Raw genomic sequence first — 20,111 nt, 5'->3', positions numbered from 1 at the left:
CTACCTAAACAAAAAATAGACTTGGCTGGAGATGGGCTACTTTTCCTTATGAAGTCTCAAAAATGTTTTGCCAGCAATAACAGCAGCTTTTAACTGCAGAAAAGCACCCCACAAGAATGAAATAAGCACTTTGAATGGATTATAGATGTAATCCTGGGTAGGGTACAACAGAGAGGAAACAGATGTATACACTGTAATAGATTAGATAGTGTAATGTTTATTAGTAATTGAGCATATTAGTATTTTATCCCCACGTCCTGGAACAGAGCTCATCTTTAGGGGTGGTTTAATATTACAGTATATGTCATAGTTAACAAAGGTTTAACAACATGAGGGTTCATGTAGCCTTTTAAAGGGCCGCCTGACCCCCTCCTGCAGTAAGGTGTAGTCAGTACAGGGTTACATCTTCCGCCCCCACTCTCTGCCCTGGCAGTACTAACTGATATGTATGTAAGTGTGCTGAACAATGGATGTATACACTCACCGGCCACTTTATTAGGTACACCTTGCTAGGACCAGGTTGGACTCCCTTTTGCCTTTAGAACTGCCTCAATTATTCATGGCTTAGATTCAACAAGGTGTTGGAAACATTCCTCAGGTAGGCTGTGAGGTTTGAATGAGGCTCAACTGGTACCCAAAGTGTGCCAAGAAAATATCCCCCACACCAGTATACTATTACACCACCAGCCTGAACCATTGATACAAGACAGGATGGATCCATGCTTTCATGTTGTTTACGCTGAATTCTGACCCTACCATCTGAATGTCGCAGCTCATCAGACCAGGCAACATTTTTGCAGTCTTCTATTGTTCAATTGGTGAGCCTGTGCGAATTGTACCTTAGTTTCCTGTTCTTAGCTGACAGGTGGGGCAGCTGGTGTGGTCCCCTGCTGCTGTAGCCCATCTGCTTCAAGGTTCAATGTGTTGTGCATTGAGGGATTGTATTCTGCATACCTTGGTTGTAACAAGTGGTTATTTAAGTTACTGTTGCCTTTCTATCATCTCAAACCAGTCTGCCCATTCTCCTCTGACCTCTGACATCAGCAAGGCATTTTCGTCCACACAACTGCCACTCACTGGACTTTTTTCGGATCATTCTCTGTAAACCTTCGAGATGGTTGTGCGTGAAAATCCCAGTAGATCAGCAGTTTTTGAAATACTCAGACCAGTCCATCTGGCACCAACAACCATACCACGCTCAAAGTTGCTTAAATCCCCTTTCTTCCCCATTTTGATGCTCGGTTTGGACTTTAGCAAGTTCTCTTCACCACATCTAGATGCCTAAATGCATTGCCTTGGCTGCCATGTAATTGGCTGATTAGCAATTTGTGTTACCAAGCAATTGAACAGGTGTATGTAATAAAGTGGCCGGGGAGTGTATGTTGTATGGATGATTAATTCATTACAGAATGATCAGCTTTTGTGAAAAATAAATACCTCCACCTAGTTACAGTCCAATAAACATCACTTCACCCTATATGACCTCTCTATATACTGTAACATGTAGCTTATTATAATAAAAGAAAACACACACTTTGCAGAAAATCAGAGTACGTAATCCATTACAGCACAGAAATATGATACATCTCTCTAGTTAAGAGACTTTTGGAATGGCTTTTGTTATTAGGACCCCAAGACCTCTGCATGCAGTCTATCCAGTTCTTCCTGTTCTAAAATAAGCAATTCTCATGAAAGAATCACATCAAGTGAGTAAAAGTTTACCGATGATGAAACGAAGCGTAAGTTCTGACTATTCTTTGATCTCCATATGGTTTTCAATAAGATTTTGGGGTTGATTTACCAAAGGCAAAATCACTTTGCACTACAAGTGCACTTGAAAGTGCAGTCGCTGTAGATCTGAGGGGGACATGCAAAGAAAATTAAAAACAGCATTTTAGCTTGTACATGATTGGATGATAAAATCAGCAGAGCTTCCCCTCATTTCAGATCTTGCCCTCAGATCTACAGTGACTGCACTTCCAAGTGCACTTATAGTGCAAAGTGGATTTGCCTTTGGTGAATAACCCCCAGTGTGCACTGTCTGGATAATACCTTCTTCACACTAAGTTTTTTGTTAATAAATACGCTTCACAAGCAAATCAACATTGAATCATTTCTATAGCTGTGAGTGTGGTTAGATTAGAGTCTGTTGGTGTTTCTTAGGTAAGACTTCAACCTCCTTTTCTTTCCTGTTTGGCTCCTTTGCTCAGAATCTGCACCCCAATGTTTTTTTGTCTAGAGGAGCAGTTCCTGCTGCAATATAGATACAGAGAGAGGAGTTGGGTTCAGTATTATAGAATCAAAATAACTCCTGTGTCTGTTTCTACAACTGCAATACGCTGCGGTTTCTATATGTGTAAACAGCCTCAGGAGGAGTTTGTTAACGCACTGCATGTATTTTTTCTTTTAAATGTATTGTCTAAAGGCTCCTTGATATTTTGCAGGATGGTGAAGATCGGGTCCCATGAATGGTATTATGACCATGTCCGTTCACGCTTCAAACGCTTTGGCAGTGCCAAGGTAATGCGCTCATTATACTTGAGGCAACAGTCTGATCCAAAAGGAGGATCAGGTAAGATTGAAAGTTAAAAGCGGACCTTTAGCAATTTTTTCCACTTTCCATCTATTAAAGTGATTGTAAAGGTAAATTTTAATTTTTTTAAAAATAACAAACATATCATACTTACTTCCACTGTGCAGCTCGTTTTGCACAGGGTGGCCCCGGACCTGCTCTTCTGGAGTCCCCCGGAGGCTCTCGTGGCTCCTCCCCACATCTGATAACCCCCTCTGAGAAGCGCTTCCCCGAGAGGATTACCTTGCTGGCGCGCTCCTGAGTCCAGCATTCGACGTCCGTAGAGGCCGAATGCAGGAACTCGGCCCGCCCCCCTGGCGCTCGCGGCATTAGATTTGATTGACAGCAGTGGGAGCCAATGGCTGCGCTGCTATCAATCTAATCAATCTATCCAATCAAGAGCCAAGAACCCCCGGGCAGAGATACAGCGCATCCCCGCCAGGTCATGTTAGAGGGTTCAGGTAAGTAAAACGGGGGGGGGGGCTGGGGGGCCAGTCACCGACAGGTGTTTTTTCACCTTAATGCATAGGATGCATTAAGGTGAAAAAACATGAAGGTTTACAACCCCTTTAAATCTGCTGCCCTTGTTGTTTTAACTTTGGATAGTAAAACATTTTTTTTTTCGGCCAGTAAATACCTTATACAGCCCACTTCCTGCTTCTTGTCTGGTAAAAAGCCTAAGCTTATGACATCATGCACAGCTCTCTCTCTCACTCTCCTAAAAGTTTGCCAGGAAGGGAGGGGGGATGAGTCATAAGAGGGCGAATGAAAGCTGCAGAGCTGGAGGTGTGCCTCTGGGTGTCTGTCTAAATCCAGTAAGTGAACAGGCAGCAGCCACAGCTGCCCACATTAAAATGGTTGCAGCCAGAGAGAGATTTCTGCAGCATATTTGGCAAGTACAGAATCACAGTATATATAAAATATTATGCAAAGTGATTGGAGGGAAGCTTCAGAATGACAAAGAAGTTTTTATTACAAATTATGTGAGCAGACTGCAGTTTTTCTTTAAAAAGTGCAGATATTCCTGCAGTTATTGCCTTGTTTGATGTTTACAATGCAAGGAGCAAAGTCAAACTTATTTTCTGCCCCTTACGAATAAAAGGACCTGCATTTTCCCTATGCCTAAGGCAGTTTTCTGTATGACAGGCAAGAACCTATTCATTCTTATTCCTCAACGCCTTGCCTCATGCACACTGGATGTTAAAATAACGTTATAAAAACGTCAGTAGCTTTGCAACTTTTTTCAACATTTTTGCAATAGCGGTTTTAGCATTTATTAGCATTTTTAGCGTTTTTCCGCGTTAGCGTTTATTTTAAAGAAGAAAACAATTTTTTTTTTCAATGGATCAAAAACGTTAAATGCTGGTGAGCGACGTTTTTGAGCGTTTATCGACGTTTATCAGCGATTATCAGTGTTAGAACGTTTTTACAGCTGAAAAACGTCTCTCAGAACCCACTAGCGTTTTTTAACTACTCAAAAACGCCACTGCCCAAAACTGCTGATAACAGCCTATGTGTGCATGGACACATAGGATAACATGATAGAGAGTTTAATGACTGTAGAAAAAAACGTCTACAGCCAAAAACAGCTGCTGTAAAAACGTCCAAATACGTCCAGTGTGCATGAGGCCTAAAAATTAGTCAAAATATGTATGTTGTAAATAAGTTATCAGTACTGGAATGTGGTTTACGATACCCTGCATGAAGGAAAAAGTATTTTCCAGACACAGGAGTTGCACATCTTCTCAAGAAATGTCATCATTCTGACTCTCAGCTAATGTCTTGGCTAAAAAGGTGAATACAGTTTTCTCAACCACCACTTCTAGATAAGTAAAACCATATCACATTTTTGTCCATCCAGATTAAAACAAGAGATTTAAGAAACTCCCAACTTGTATATAGAGCTGTATATAATATATGTAAAAAAAAAAACTAACAGTTGTACAAAATTTTCTTTGAGGGGAACGGAAGAGATGAAGGGAAGGGGAAGCATTATTTTTATTTGTAAGCCATATTTTTTAACCCCCGGAACGCTGTACAAACAATGTAAATGTAAGAGCCCATCTTGTTTAAATCTCCATTATGCTCAATCTGTCCACTTGTCACATATTCCTATAAGGATAAGTGCACATTTAACCACTTCCCGACTGATGCACGCCAATGTACTTTGGCAGAATGGCACGGCTGGGCAAATGGGTGTACAGGTATGTCCCTTTAAATTTTCTGCCGTGCCATCGGCGGCGCGCAAGCGCCGGTAGGGAGCTCGGTGAGTCGAGTCGCGGGTCCCGCGGACTCGATCGTCGCGGGGATACCCGCGATCGCCTCACGGAGAGGCGCAATTGTCAGTTAAAGCGACGCAGTGCCAAATCGGAGAAAGTGCTCTGGTCAGGAAGGGGGTAAAATCTTCCGGGGCTGAAGCAGTTAAACAAAGTGTCCTTATCCTTTTTTCCCACTATTTGCTTGTCCACCCATCCCAGATGCAAACTTAGCTTCCTATAGGGTTCTATAGCGCTGTCTCATAATATAGAACACAACTGAAAGCAGTATATTGATTTCAGGCACATATGAACCTCAGAGTAGCATAATATATGTATGGATCTTGGAAAAACTCAAAAGCCGCCTTGACTGGATTCATGTAGTAGGACAGAGTGTGTACACAGGGGTGTCGACCAAGATGGCCTCCTACAACACGATTTTCCTCTGTTTCTATTTCAGATCTAGAGATCTGGTGAGTATCTCTTGATCTATTGCTCTGGTGCTGGTTTCAATATAATCAGAAGTGCTGATTGTTCCTCTTGGAATAAGAATGTATGCGGCACATGTATCAACTTGTTTGTACTGTATAAATACTTATAAGCCTATTCCAGTTTTTTTGGCATTTTATTATGTATTGTAATGTATTTTCCGGTTTACAAAAAAAAAAAGTATTAAACTGTGTATAATAGTTATCACTTTTAGCACTGTCTTTTGCTACTGAACTAATTTAATATAATTTTTCTTATCATTCTTGACATTTCAACTACGTAAGTCTATATATAAATATATCTTTCTAGGTCTTCAGGACAGAGTTTACAGCCTACCTGACATTAACAGTGAGTATTCCTCTACAGACACCAGAATATCTGTCTAGTGATACCCACTGCTGTCCACTGCAATGTATTAGTATCACACAGGAAGAAGTCCTGATAAATTTGAGCTCATCCACTAAAAAAATAAACAGCAACAAGAATATATCTGCCACTTCGAAAAGCATTGTCATTAACACCAAAGACCAGAAGTGTTCACTCTTGTGGACTCCATGGGCAAAAACATAGAGAGCAGTGCCTTTACTTGACGATAGAGCTTGTGGAAGTATAGCCACCCTGTCCTAAACAGGGGCTACTAGTCCAATTTAGTTCTCCTAGGTGGTAGACAACCTAGCTGATTTAAAGTTTACTTGTTCATTTGGGATGTCCCTTAAATTCAGAGGAGCTGTGGTTTCTCCCTTATGCCAGTAGGTGTCTTTGGTACTTCTGGTATTAGTATGAGAAACTATAGTAAAAATGATTTATGAATATTCATACTTCCCCTAGCCAACCAGTAGGAGGTTTATGTCCAGAGAGTACAGTGTATATATTTGGCGAGTGGAGTGGAGCAGCTGAGTGATTAGGCCTGAAGCCTGAGGCCTGTACATGAGCAGAAGAAGTCTGCCTGTCCTGTGTATCCTGGTGCATGAGGCTCTGTGGTCTGAGAGCCTGGCTGAGGACAGGAGAGGAAGAGATGATGTCTAGGATGTACCCAAGCTCACTCTGTAACATGAGGTCCTAGGTGAGGAACTTGTGGAGAGCCTGAGAAAGCATCAAGATGGGATCATTGAGCCTTCTGCTGCTACAAGGAAAGATTTGGTCGCTAATGGAAATGGCTGATATTAAGAAAGCATAAATTGCTGGAACCAGCTTAAATGCTCTTTTTTTTGTACTGGTGTCTCTTCTTTTTGTGCTATTGAGTCTGCAGGTCAGTAACGGGTATTCTGAACTCCCTATCCCTCTCTCCCAGGAGTTTTGAGTGAGAGTCAATAAACTCCTTTTTGTTTGTACCCTAAAGTGACAGATGCCCACCTGTCTTTATGTCCCACTATGCTTAAAGTAGAACTGTAAGCATAACATAACATAAATTTTTATTGTGGGTAGAGGAAGGGAGCATTATAACACCTGCCAGATTTTTTTTTGGAGAGCTTTCCCTTCACTTTCTGTCTCTTAGCCAAACAGGAAGTGAGAGGAAATCCCTGCAAATTAAGGGAATTCCTTGGGGACCCCCAGGTCACCAGAACTGTCCCGATTGAGAGATTTCCCCTCTATTACCTTTCTGGGGAAAACCCAAAATGGGGGATTTTCTTTTACTTCCACTTTCAATGACAATGGTAAACAAGACAAATAGAGAGGGTGAATAAACGGGGGGCACATACAGCAATAAAAACTGACAATTGTTCTAATCCCTCTCCACTCTATCCAAAACTAAAAAAATGCTTTGCCTTTAGTTATACTTTAAGTAATCTACCCCTGGTGTAAATGTCAGCCCGCCATGTCTCTGGGGGTACCATCACGCCTACAGGGGTCAGGGGGGTGCTACAGAAATGTGGGGTATAAATAATGGGAACCAAATGAGAGACCCAAGAGGAGATGCTATGCATAGAATCAAGTTAACGTGTTAATGGCAGCAGTATGTACGCTTGAAAGTAAGCAGCCACATTCTGCTTGTCCTGGGCTTCATCCAAATACTTTATTGACTCAGGTGCTTGTAAACATAACACTGCATGGGTCCTCCCTCGCCAGCCATTTCAGCCAACAAATGGGCTTATCTGCTGTAGTGCAAGTAGGTGGTACATATAGCTATGAGAGCCACCAGTAATGCTGCTAATGTTACAGTAACGTTACTAATAGCTCTCACTTATGCAGCAAAGGTTGCAAAGCTAGTGGGATAAGATAGATAGATAGATAGATAGATAGATAGATAGATAGATAGATAGATAGATAGATAGATAGATAGATAGATAGATAGATAGATAGATAGATAGATAGATAGATAGATAGATAGATAGATAGGATATGGCACAGGGCATAGGAACGTGTCAGTTGAAAGTTTTGTTAGCACCTTTACTGCTGACATTTTGCTGTTCTGCTCCCTGTTAGGAGAATACCTGCGTCAGGCAAGGGCTGGGATGTTTGCCGATGATGATGAGGACATGGTGGACAATGCAGAAGCTCAGCGCTACAGTATGGTAATTACACAACCAGAGCATTCATTTATATTGGCTTGTGTCTGCATCAGCTCACAATATGGACTGATGATTTATCCATGATCAAGCACTGATTTGCAATTCATATAAAATGAATATTATTATTGGAATTACAAAAAAGATGCATTGGTAACTTTACTGTATTGGCCTTTAAGCTCACATGGAACGTAACCTTGAGATAAAAGCCACCAAAACAAGAAAAAAAACAGAAATGGCAGAAGGAGACCCTAACCTTAACTAGTAATAAGTGAGATATGATGCACTGACATTTTGAAAATTTAGAAGAAAAATATATTAATAGACAACCTACAACAGCTATCAGTCTTCAGAGTAGAGAACATTAAGGCCTTGTTCACACTTGCGCAATTTGCAATTTTAGATGTGACCTGAGTCGCACAGAATCGCATGACAATGGAAATCACATTTCCAATGGTGCCCATTTACATCAATGCAGTACAGTGTGGTGCAATTTTGGAAAAGGGTCCTATACCACTTTGGTGAGATTTCAGCATGATTTTGGCCCCATAGACTATAATGCAAAAATGCAGCCACATGTGGTTTGGTTTGATGTGTTTGTGTTTGAAGAACTTTTCCCCATGTGCATAGACATACCTCCCAACTTTTTGAGATGGGAATGAGGGACACCTATCAGCAAAATTATGCAGGCATAGGACACACCCCCTGCCACGCCCCCTTAAAGGAGAATTGTACAAAAAAACAAGATTGGTTAAACCCATAAGTGCTTTTTTTACCACTAATATTCCTACCTATTGGTTTTTGGAATTTACAAATGCAGCAATTTAGAAATCAGATGAAAGGTTCAGCGATGGGAAACACTTTTTGATAGATAAAAAGTGCATTTTATATAAAACTATATAGATCAGACCAAAATGAGAGACAAATGAGGAGGAATGAAGGACAGAGGGACATTCCTCCAAATCAGGGACAGTCCCTCGAAAACAGGGACAGTTGGGAGCTATGCATAGAGGTCATTATATATGACCTAGAACTGTCCTCTCTTTTGCCTATTTTCAATTACTGGATAGATCCAGTACCTACACTTCCTCCTCTTTATCAATCAAGACTGCAGAAGTAGCTGTAACAACAGCTGTAATGAGAGAACATAAGTGCTTAACCACCACACAATATAAACAAAGAAGTAAGTAAAAATTAAGGGGACTCCTTTCATTTATGTCACAGCAGATATGCTTATCATTGGCCAAAACCAAAAAAGCAGAGCCATGAAAATTACAGCAAAAACTTATTAAAAAATCATGTCAAAAACAGATCAAATTGCAGCCGCAGTAGTGTGAACCTAGCCTAAAAGTGAAAAATATTGTATAGGCTTCCCCTTTTTATTCCAGACTGATGTGTATTCATGGCTAAAAGTATGCTTAACCCCTTGGCGCCGTCTGTATGCAAATATGTGGCCTCTCGGCCAGGGGGGCGCATTTTTGCGATAATATCTGCCTATGCACTTGTGCTGAGAGCGTGCGTGCCGCACGCTCCCAGCACAGTTACTGTCAACTAACCGAAAGCTCCCAATTGGGAATTGTGATTGGGAGTTTCCGGACCACGTGACTGACAGCCAATCACGGCAGTCACGTGATCTTAAGCCATGCCCTGCCTCCCAGCATCATAAACCTCTTAAAGGGTCTGGAGGAGTCGGTGCCAAGAGGTTAAAGAAATGCACCTCTGCATCTTTTTTGGCAAACTTTCCAAATTGTTTTCTCACATCTTCCAATTACTTCACTTTCTAACGCTTTTATCTCCTTAAGATGCGCAAGACCAAGCGCCTACTCTCTGTCCATCCGTATGACTTTGAAAATGACTCTGAGTATTCAGCCCAGTCTCGCAGACAGTCAGTGCAGCTGTCTCCTTCTCTAGATCAAGATGTCTTCCAGGTATTTCTGTGTTTTGGATCTGTCACTGATTAACTTCTCAATTTCTCACTATGATTGTTATGGTGGTCAGTAGACTTTATTCTCTTGGTTGGTTGAATATATACAGTACATACACAGTAATCAGAGTCTTGGTTGTTGGAAGTAACTATATTTATCTATTCTGTATTATACAGTCATTTTCTGAGTTCACCAGCTCTGGTAAAGACGTAGCTCGGAAAGAGTCTCTCATTGCAGAGGCAGAACTGGCTTCTGTATTCCACCAGCTACTTCAGGATCAGGGACAAACTATGGCTAATCCAGAGCAAGAGTTTAGTACTGAAGTCCGTCTGACAGTCAACTCCCGACGCCGTAGTCTTGAGAACATTCGGAGGTCCAGTAAGTTGCAAAACTCTGCAATCCTAGACTTCAAATAAAATATTTGTGAAACTGTTCTGCTATAATTATTTAGCAATGTGAAAAATAGATAAAAAAGGACTGTAGTATATTTTTAGTGCTAATTTTACGTTTCCACCCGGCATTAATTCCTATTTAATATGGAAGAGCCCTGGGGCCATTATAAAAAAAAAACAGAATTCTGACTTTGAAACTCAGAATTCTGAGATTGAAATTCAGAATTGTAAGTTAAAAAAAAAAATTTTCTACAGAATTCTGAGTTTCAAAGTCAGAATTCTGAGTTTCAAAGTCAGAATTCTGAGTTTCAAAGTCAGAATTCTGAGTTTCAAAGTCAGAATTCTGAGTTTCAAAGTCAGAATTCTGAGTTTCAAAGTCAGAATTCTGAGTTTCAAAGTCAGAATTCTGAGATTCAAAGTCAGAATTCTGAGATTCAAAGTCAGAATTCTGAGTTTCAAAGTCAGAATTCTGAGTTTCAAAGTCAGAATTCTGAGTTTCAAAGTCAGAATTCTGAGTTTCAAAGTCAGAATTCTGAGTTTCAAAGTCAGAATTCTGAGTTTCAAAGTCAGAATTCTGAGTTTCAAAGTCAGAATTCTGAGATTAAAAGTGAGAATTCTGAGATTCTAAGTCAGAATTCTGAGTTTATAAATATAGTAGTCTATAGGAAGATTTTAGGACCAATGAGCAATAATGTAGTAACACCCACAGACCATCATTCTGCAGACATACATGTCTTCTGCTCTGTATATGGATATGTAAATCTATCTTAGTTACAGCATGCAGTATAGGGAAGCAGACAGTGCTGGGTTCTCTGGTTCCTCTGCTGTCTTATCCTTCTCTGTCATCTGCTCCAACATAAAGAGCCATGCTGAAAACATGTGTATCGTGTGTGAGATGTGGGGGACACAGCTTCCATAGATAACAGAACACAATGGCCAGCACAGCACAGCTCTGCACCCCAACTTGTAGGACACATTGCACTATTGCCCTTACATGAGGGAATTGTGAATGGCTAGAAAGCAGCAGGACAATGTGTGTCTATGGTCATGATGGATTGATCATAGCAATTACTTGTTTGGACTAATAGAGGTGCTTCATACACAATTAACCTCATATTAAACATACAAGCAACTCCAAACCATTATTGAGAGATAGCATAGTGGTTAGAGCAGTAGACTTATATTGGTGAAGTTGTGGGTTCTAGTCCAGGTGAGGGCATTTTTTTATACATATATATTTTAAAATATGAGATAGTGAGGGCTTAAATTGTATTTTATCAATATATCCACAATTGATTTCAAGGTATATTAACAAAGACACACTGATATATTGAGTACACAAAGTTGTAGTATATGCTGGCTACTATAAATTAGAGCGTAGAGATTTCAAAGAAAAAACTGTGTATATATTATCAGGGTGATCAGATGGGATCATTAGGGTGTCATCTTCAGTTTCCCCTGGGGGGCAGTTCACAATTTCAGGAGATTGGTCATAACGAATCGATCCAAACAATCACTTGTCTGGACTAATACAGTTGTTTCACAGAGAATTGACCTCTTATAAAACATAGAAAGAAACTATTAAGAACCCTTAAGTGATAGTATAGTAGGTAGAGTAATAGGCTTATAGTGTTGAAAGTTATGTTTTTTTTCCAGTTCAGAGCATGTTTTTTAATTATATATATATTTTCAATATATTGATCTTATATTAAACATATTTTATACTAGTTAGTGAGGACTTAAATTGTATTTTATTGATATATCCAAATTGATTTCAAGGCATATTAACAAAGACATATTGATAAAATTGTTGTATATGCTGACTACTATAAATTAGAGAGTAGGGATTTTTTACAAATCTGTGTATATATTGGGATGATTTTGGTGACATGGGGCCAATTCTCAATTTCAGGAGATTGTCCCTGGAAGCTGCATGATAACCATCATATCTCACAACTCAACCACCGATGCAGGGTCATTTTTCCATCTAGTGACACCACCGATGCAGGGCCATTTTTTTCCATGCAATGACACCACCAATTGCAGGGCCATTTTTTTCAATGCAATGACACCACCGATGCAGGGTAATTTTTTCCATCCAGTGACACCACCGATGCAGGGTCATTTTTTTCCATCCAGTGACACCACCAATGCAGGGCCATTTTGTTTCCATCTAGCGACACCACCGATGCAGGGTCATTTTTTCCATCTAGTGACACCACCGATGCAGGGTCATTTTTTCCATCCAGTGACACCACCGATGCAGGGCCATTTTTATCCATCCAGTGACACCACCGATGCAGGGTCATTTTGTTTCCATCTAGTGACACCACCGATGCAGGGTCATTTTTTCCATCCAATTACACCACCGATGCAGGGCCATTTTTCTTCTTCACTACGGTTAGCCCCTTATGTGTGCTCCAGTTTTAAACTCTAAGACCCCTTTCACACCGAGCTGCCTATAGCGTCCGCGGTAAAACGCAGCTATTTTTATTGGCGTCTTACCGTCGGATTAGCGGCGCATTTCGGACGCTAGTGGGGCGCTTTTACCCCCCGCTAGCGGCCGAGAAAGGGTTAAAACCGCCCGCAATGCGCCGCAATAGCGGTGTTTTGCCGGCGGTATCCCAGCGCTGCCCCATTGATTTCAATGGGGAGCAGAAGTGGAGGAGCGGTAAACACATCGCTCCAAAGAAGCTGCTGGCAGGACTTTTCCTGACGTTCTGCCAGCGCAGAGCTCCTCGGGCTTTCACACTGGAGACAATGCTGCAGCTGTTTGAGGGCGGATCGCAGGCGCTATTTTTAACGCTATAGCGCCTGCAAAACGCCCTCAGTGTGAAAGGGGTCTTACATACTATATATATATAATATAGAGAGAGAGAGAGATACAGTATTTTGTAATAGCAGTTCTGTCCAATCAGCAGTATATGATGGCAATGCAGACCCTGCATCGGTGGTGTCACTGGATGGGAAAAATGACCCTTCATCGGTGCTGTCATTGGATGGGAAAAATGACCCTGCACCGGTGCTGTCATTGGATGGGAAAAATGACCCTGCACCGGTGCTGTCATTGGATGGGAAAAATGACCCTGCATCGGTGCTGTCATTGGATGGGAAAAATGACCCTGCATCGGTGGTGTCACTGGATGGATAAAAATGACCCTGCATCGGTGATGTCACTGGATGGTAAAAATGACCCTGCATCGGTGGTGTCACTGGATGGGAAAAATGACCCTGCATCGGTGATGTCACTGGATGGTAAAAATGACCCTACATCGGTGGTGTCATTGGATGGGAAAAATGACCCTGCATCGGTGATGTCACTGGATGGTAAAAATGACCCTGCATCGGTGCTGTCATTGGATGGGAAAAATGACCCTGCATCGGTGCTGTCATTGGATGGGAAAAATGATCCTGCATCGGTGATGTCACTGGATGGGAAAAATTATCCTGCATCGGTGATGTCACTGGATGGGAAAAATGACCCTGCATCGGTGATGTCACTAGATGGTAAAAATGACCCTGCATCGGTGGTGTCACTGGATGGGAAAAATTTCTCTGTGTCAATGGTGTAGCTAAGAGGAAAATGGCGCTGCATCAGTGGGGATAAAGTGCAGCCAATCAGTGAAGGGGAGATATGGGCATGTACATTGTAGTACACACAGATTATAGTGCAGAGCTCAGGGCGGAGTTATAAGACATGATGGTTATCGTGCAGCTTCCAGGAACAATCTCCTGAAATTGAGAATTGGCCGCATGTCACCAAAATCATCCCAATATATACACAGATTTGTAAAAAATCCCTACTCTCTAATTTATAGTAGTCAGCATATACAACAATTTTATCAATATGTCTTTGTTAATAATCCTTGAAATCAATTTGGATATATAAATAAAATACATATATATAATATATTTTAAAATATGTTTAATATAAAATCAATATATTGAAAATATATAACTAAAGACTATGCTCTGAACTGGATTAGAACCCACAACTTTCAACACTATAAGCCTGTTACTCTAACCACGAGGCTATCACTTAAGGACTCTTGATTGTTGCTTTTTATGTTTAATATGAGATAAATTGTGTGTGAAACACCTTATCAGCCCATACAATTAATTGCTATGATTAATCTGTTATAATCATAGACGCACATTGTCCTGCTGCCTTCTAGCCATTCACAATTCCCTCATGTAAGGGCAATAGTGCAATGTGTCCTACAAGTTGGGGTGCAGAGCTGTGCTGTGCTGGCCATTGTGTTCTGCTATCTATGGAAGCTGCCCCCCCCCCCCCCCCCCACTCACACACAATACACACGTTTTCAGCATGGCTCTTTATGTTAGAGCAGATGACAGAGAAGAAGGATAAGACAGCAAACCGAGGAACTCATTAATACAGTAGAGGAACCAGAGAACCCAGCACTGTCTGCTTCCCTATACTGTGTTCTGTAACTAAGATAGATTTACATATTCATATACAGAGCAGAAGACATGTATGTCTGCAGAATGATGGTCTGTGGGTGTTACTACCTTATTGCTCATTGGTCCTAAAATCTTCCTAATAGAGACTACTATATTTATAAACTCAGAATTCTGACTTTGAAACTCAGAATTCTGACTTTGAAACTCAGAATTCTGACTTTGAAACTCAGAATTCTGACTTTGAATCTCAGAATTCTGACTTTGAATCTCAGAATTCTGACTTTGAATCTCAGAATTCTGACTTTGAAACTCAGAATTCTGACTTTGAAACTCAGAATTCTGACTTTGAAACTCAGAATTCTGACTTTGAAACTCAGAATTCTGACTTTGAATCTCAGAATTCTGACTTTGAATCTCAGAATTCTGACTTTGAATCTCAGAATTCTGACTTTGAAACTCAGAATTCTGACTTTTAATCTCAGAATTCTGTAGATTTTTTTTTTAACTCACGATTCTGACTGTCAAACTCGGAATTCTGACTTTCAAACTCAGAATTCTGTAAAAAGAAAAAAAAAAAAAATTTATTTTTTTTTCCAAACACATAATTCTGTATTTTTTTTTATGATGGCCCCCGGGCTCTTCCATAATTTAAAAGACCTAGATGACCATTGCAGATTTTAGAGCCAGTAACGATAATAATATACTTTATTGTCATTGAATACATACAACAAAATTGATCAGGATACTCTTTACAACAACAATAAAACATTTATCAACACAACCACACATACATACTTCTAGCACATGCTCACATATCTGCTTAAATATAACAAAATATAAAATGTTTTTTAAAAAAATTTATATTCCACATAAGATTCCTAAAACTCTGGTGGGGTTATGGACAATACAGCCCTAGGGAAAAAAACTATACTTTAAGAGATTAGTATGCATTTTGAGTGTCTTATAACTTTTCCCTGATGGCAACGGGACAAACCTGAATGGGCTGGTTTACTAATAGTTTTGCCCTCTTTTTTAATTGCCTGACATATGCTGTCTCCAAATTCGGTAGCTCTGTACCTATGATCCGCTGTGCTGTTTTCACCACATGAGAGGGCAACTTCTTATCCTCTGCCCTGCAGCTGGCATACCACACTACAGCACAGTGGAGAAGAATACTCTCAATGGTACAATGGTAAAAATTGACCAGAAGCCTTAAAGTGTTACTAAACCCAGCACCCTGCATTCACCATATCTGGTCTCCCACAGTACATAGAACATGGAAATATAATTATTTTAGTAAACACAAACTGCTAAATACCATCAGCAGTATATAGCAGTCGTATGACTTCTATCTAGTGTCTGGTTAAAGCTCGAAGGATGAGTTTTCATTCTACTCTGACTGTCCTGTGAGGCTGCAGGACCCCTGACCCTCTGTCTGGACAGTGCTGATTGGCCATGTGCTGATCACATGCACCCTCCAAAGAAAAAAAAAAACTCTCTAGCAATACACACCAAACTGAGCACGTGCAGAGTGACTCCAAGGGCTCTGTCTTATCAGGAGATGGATTGGGGACTGTGTAAAAAGGGGAGGATCAGAGAAGACAGGATCAAACAGCCTTTTTTTAGACAAATGGAAGGTTTACACCCTTAGTTTCCACAGTGAATATAACAAGCATGCTTTACTGCATATACAGACTGATTTTACAGTTGTGGGTTTAATAACACTTATGCTGTGTACAGACGATCGGAATTTCCGACAACAAATGTTCAATGTGAGCTTGTTGTTGAAAATTCCGTGTATGCTCCATCGGACATTTGCTGTCGGAATTTACGACAACAACTGTTTGAGAGCAGGTTCTCAAATTTTCTGACAAGAAGACTTGTTGTCGGAAATTACGAGCGCGTGTACACAATTCCGACGCACAAAAGTCCACGCATGCTCGGAATTAAGCAGAAGAGTCGCACTGGCTATTGAACTTCCTTTTTCTTGGCTCGTCGTTCGTGTTGTACGTCACCACGTTCTTGACATTCTGAATTTCCGACAACATTTGTGTGACCGTGTGTATGCAAAACAAGTCTGAGCCAACATCTGAAGGAAAAAAAAATCGGTTTTGTTGTCGGAATGTCCAATCGTCTGTACGCGGCATTACAATACTTTCACACTGGAGTGGGGGGGGCACTATCGGTAAAGCGTTGCTAATTTAAACTTTTCTTTTTGCCCGCTAGCGGGGTGCTTTTAACTCCCGTTAGCGGCAGAATAAAGGGTTAATAGCACCCGCAAAGAACTGCTTCAAAGTGCTTTGCAGGCGCTTCAGCAGCGGTCTTCACTGATTTCAATGGCAGGGGCGGTGGAGGAACAGTGTATACACCGCTCCTCCACCACCCGAAACATGCTGCTTGCAGGACTTTTTCTAACGTCCTGCAAGTGCACCGCCCCGGTGTGAAAGCACTCGGGCTTTCGCACTGGGGCTGCAGGGGAGGCGTTTTTTAGGCGCTTTACAGGCGCTAATTTTAGTCCTTTAGCGCCTGAAAAACGCCTCAGTATGAAAGTAGTTTTAAAAATCAATCTAGCCTGATTCAATCTCCAAAGGAAAAACAGTCTCTGCTGTGCTTTTTTCAAAAAAAAAAAAAAAAAGGATTTAAGACCACAACTCCCTTGTAATATGCACTCCCAAAAATGTAATAGTGTCCACCCTTTCCACCTCCTTACCATCTATATATACCGGGCAATGATTGATCTTTCTTAATTTCCTACAATCCACTATTATTTCTTTAGTTTTTGCAGTATTATGTATTAAATAATTTTCTGTACATCACTCAATCAAATGTTGAATGTCCTGCCTATAAGCTGACTTATTACGTAAACAATGTAAACAGGGCTGGACTCAACACGCATCCCTGTGGTATCCCAGTATTCAAAATAATAGTATTAGGCACCTGATCTCCTATTCTCATGATTTGTGGCCTGTTTGTTAGGAAATCCATGATCCATGAGCACAGCAATGGATATAGTCCCAAAGCATTTAACGTTTTCATTAATTTGTCAGGAACTACTCTGTTAAATGCTGAGTTAAAATCAATGAATAACATCCTAACATACGTCTTTGAGTGCTCAAAATATGTCAAAGCAGTATGCAACGCAATAGAAATTGCATCATCTGTGGCTCTGTATACACAATAGGCAAACTGATACTTATCCAGATTAACAGGAATGCTTGCATTAAGACGTAGTAATACAAGCCTCTCAAAACATTTCATGATGATAATGGTTAGGGCAACTGGACGATAATCATTTAGACTTGGTTCACATATATGCGAATTGGATGCGTTTTTAACTACATCGATTCGCATAACATGTGAATCAGGCTGGCTTTCAATGGACTCGGTTCACACATGTCCGGGGCAGCCGCGGTCCATTTCTAAAAAGGGTCCTGTGCAATTCTGGGTCCGCTTTAGGTGTGAATTCAAGTGAACCAGTGAACAAAACCGTACCGGACTCCGGACTGCAGACATGTGTGAACCCAGCCTTAAGCATGTTACTGCTGATAAATGTATTAGTATAGTATTGCTCTGGTCTATAAGAAAATATGTCAGGAGAAATGTTGGCTTTTTTAGATATTCAAGAATATACTATTGTTTACCGATCCTTCAAAATTAGCTATGTATCATGTTTGGAGCAATTGGCTTGCTGTGTATTTTGAAAAGATGCTTGTTCTCCTACCAAAAATATGAAAAATTGCCCCGAAAAACTAGACTGTAGAAAACATTTTTCTTAATTGTTTATATGAAGCAGAATAACGCTCATACCTGTGCTGTTTAATAAATGAATGGAGAATTATGACCTCCCGTAAACCTGGAAGCCATTATATATTTTGGTAATTGCAGTCTACCCTAATGTATTATATATGTTTTTTTCCAGAAAGAAAAGCTGTAATTTGGAAGCACAATTTGTATACATACATCTTTATTGCTTTGGTTTTTATTGGGACTAGATAGTAAAAAAAAAAAAAAAAGAATAAAGCTTTTTCTTGTAATTTTTCACGCAATGTTCATGCAATTTGCAAATTTTATGTAATGTACAGGAATAGTAGGAGTAGCGGAACATATGCATTTTATCTTAGGAGAGCTTTATCCCCCTTTCAATGCCACATTGCGATGCACACAAGAGAGAAAAAAAATAGATAAGCATAAATTGCAAACATTTATGATATGAGTAAGTTGGGATGAGAAGGGCTCAGACAACATGAAGGTGACTTTTACAAAGGTTTAGGCTAAAAATCAGAATCACATTGAGCTGACTTACGTGAGCATTTAATGCATGCATAGTGAATGCAAATGTCATCCTGGTCATTGGACATCATTGTTGAGGAAAACTTTACATTAGTGGCCCATTGCTTTCTGTAATCAGTCTGCAATGCGTCACAATAGTAATGATCTATTGCTGCAGACTCAATGGCAGTCTTTACTCGTGGTGTCTTTACAACTCTGTAGTAAACAGAATGTTTAAGATTTTATGGGGTAAAAAAATATGACATTTGTTTATGCTATACAATGCACACAGTAATCTAATTGCCTTCTACTTAAGTTTTACATCTACTTTAGGAAAAAAGTTTTCTATAGTCTAGTTTTACGGTAAACCGTTCATATTTTTTGGTAATTATCTGCTGCGAGGCAAACCTGGCCAACCATAGCCATAGCCATGACCATGGCAGATGGTAGTAAAAGCTAATACCCACCCGGAATGTTTTGTTCGATGTTTATGTGGATATATATTCTCCTATTTTATTCTCCTTTTTGTGGGCAAAAGCTGTAGAACATCTCTCTATATCCCTTATCCCTTGAAAGATAGACCCCTTATCAACAGATATTTTCTTGTATAACTGCTATAAATAATGCATTATTTTCAACCTCTTCCCCTTCCCACCCTATTTTTCCAGACCTTCCTTCTTTAACAGAATCCCAAGTAAATTGTCCCTTCCCTGATCCCCAACTAACTCGCACCCGCTATCTCCCTAAAGGCAGCCCTTCCCTTGTACCCAAGGGATCACAATACTCTGGGGATATGGACACTTCAGATGAAGAGAGGGGCGCTGCTCCCAAAGTTCCCCCAAGACGCAGGAGTCGAGCATCTTCTCAAGAAAATGTGCATCATTCAGGCACTCAGGTAATGTTTTGACTGAAGAGCTAACTAAGTTAATCTCAAGCTTTAAATAGGATGCAATGTTCTTAATCCTGGTACACACAGGAAGTTTTTTTGTTTGTTTTTTTTTCTACCCAGCGGGCCCGTGTGTACCTAGCTTAAAACTTGTAACACCAGTCTACACTGTGGCTGTTCCAGACAGAAATAATGCCACACTTACAGTATGTTAAGAAGTTACAAATAATCACTTATTAATTAAAGGCTAACATATGCATAAAAATGTTTAATGGGAGTAGCACTGTCTCATTTTGCCAGGTGAAGGGAGAGTTTGTCGTTTAGAAGCCATATTTCCATCTTTGAGCCATAAATAAACTTGAGGATGCCAAAACAAGCTTTTGAGCTATTGAGC

General features: G+C 40.3%; 1 protein-coding gene across 6 annotated transcripts in view; it reads left to right on the top strand.

Annotated features, from left to right (window-relative positions):
• MLPH (melanophilin) overlaps nucleotides 1-20,111 on the top strand; it is a 120,825-nt gene that overhangs the window by 55,354 nt on the left and 45,360 nt on the right. For 3 of the 6 annotated variants that reach the window (XM_073633635.1, XM_073633636.1, XM_073633638.1), the window contains exons 4-9: nucleotides 2,445-2,572; nucleotides 5,626-5,664; nucleotides 7,741-7,829; nucleotides 9,626-9,751; nucleotides 9,925-10,126; nucleotides 19,500-19,726. In XM_073633635.1, the coding sequence (XP_073489736.1) occupies nucleotides 2,445-2,572; nucleotides 5,626-5,664; nucleotides 7,741-7,829; nucleotides 9,626-9,751; nucleotides 9,925-10,126; nucleotides 19,500-19,726 (811 nt within the window). The remainder of the gene's footprint in view (nucleotides 1-2,444; nucleotides 2,573-5,625; nucleotides 5,665-7,740; nucleotides 7,830-9,625; nucleotides 9,752-9,924; nucleotides 10,127-19,499; nucleotides 19,727-20,111) is intronic. The other 3 variants (XM_073633637.1, XM_073633640.1, XM_073633639.1) reach the window with 2 other exon arrangements.

Source organism: Aquarana catesbeiana, linkage group LG06 (genome assembly GCF_042186555.1).
Source record: "Aquarana catesbeiana isolate 2022-GZ linkage group LG06, ASM4218655v1, whole genome shotgun sequence".
In the NCBI taxonomy this organism is placed as follows: Eukaryota; Metazoa; Chordata; class Amphibia; order Anura; family Ranidae; genus Aquarana; species Aquarana catesbeiana.
Note: the sequence above shows the minus strand (reverse complement) of the source record. Positions and strands in the feature narration are given on the sequence as shown.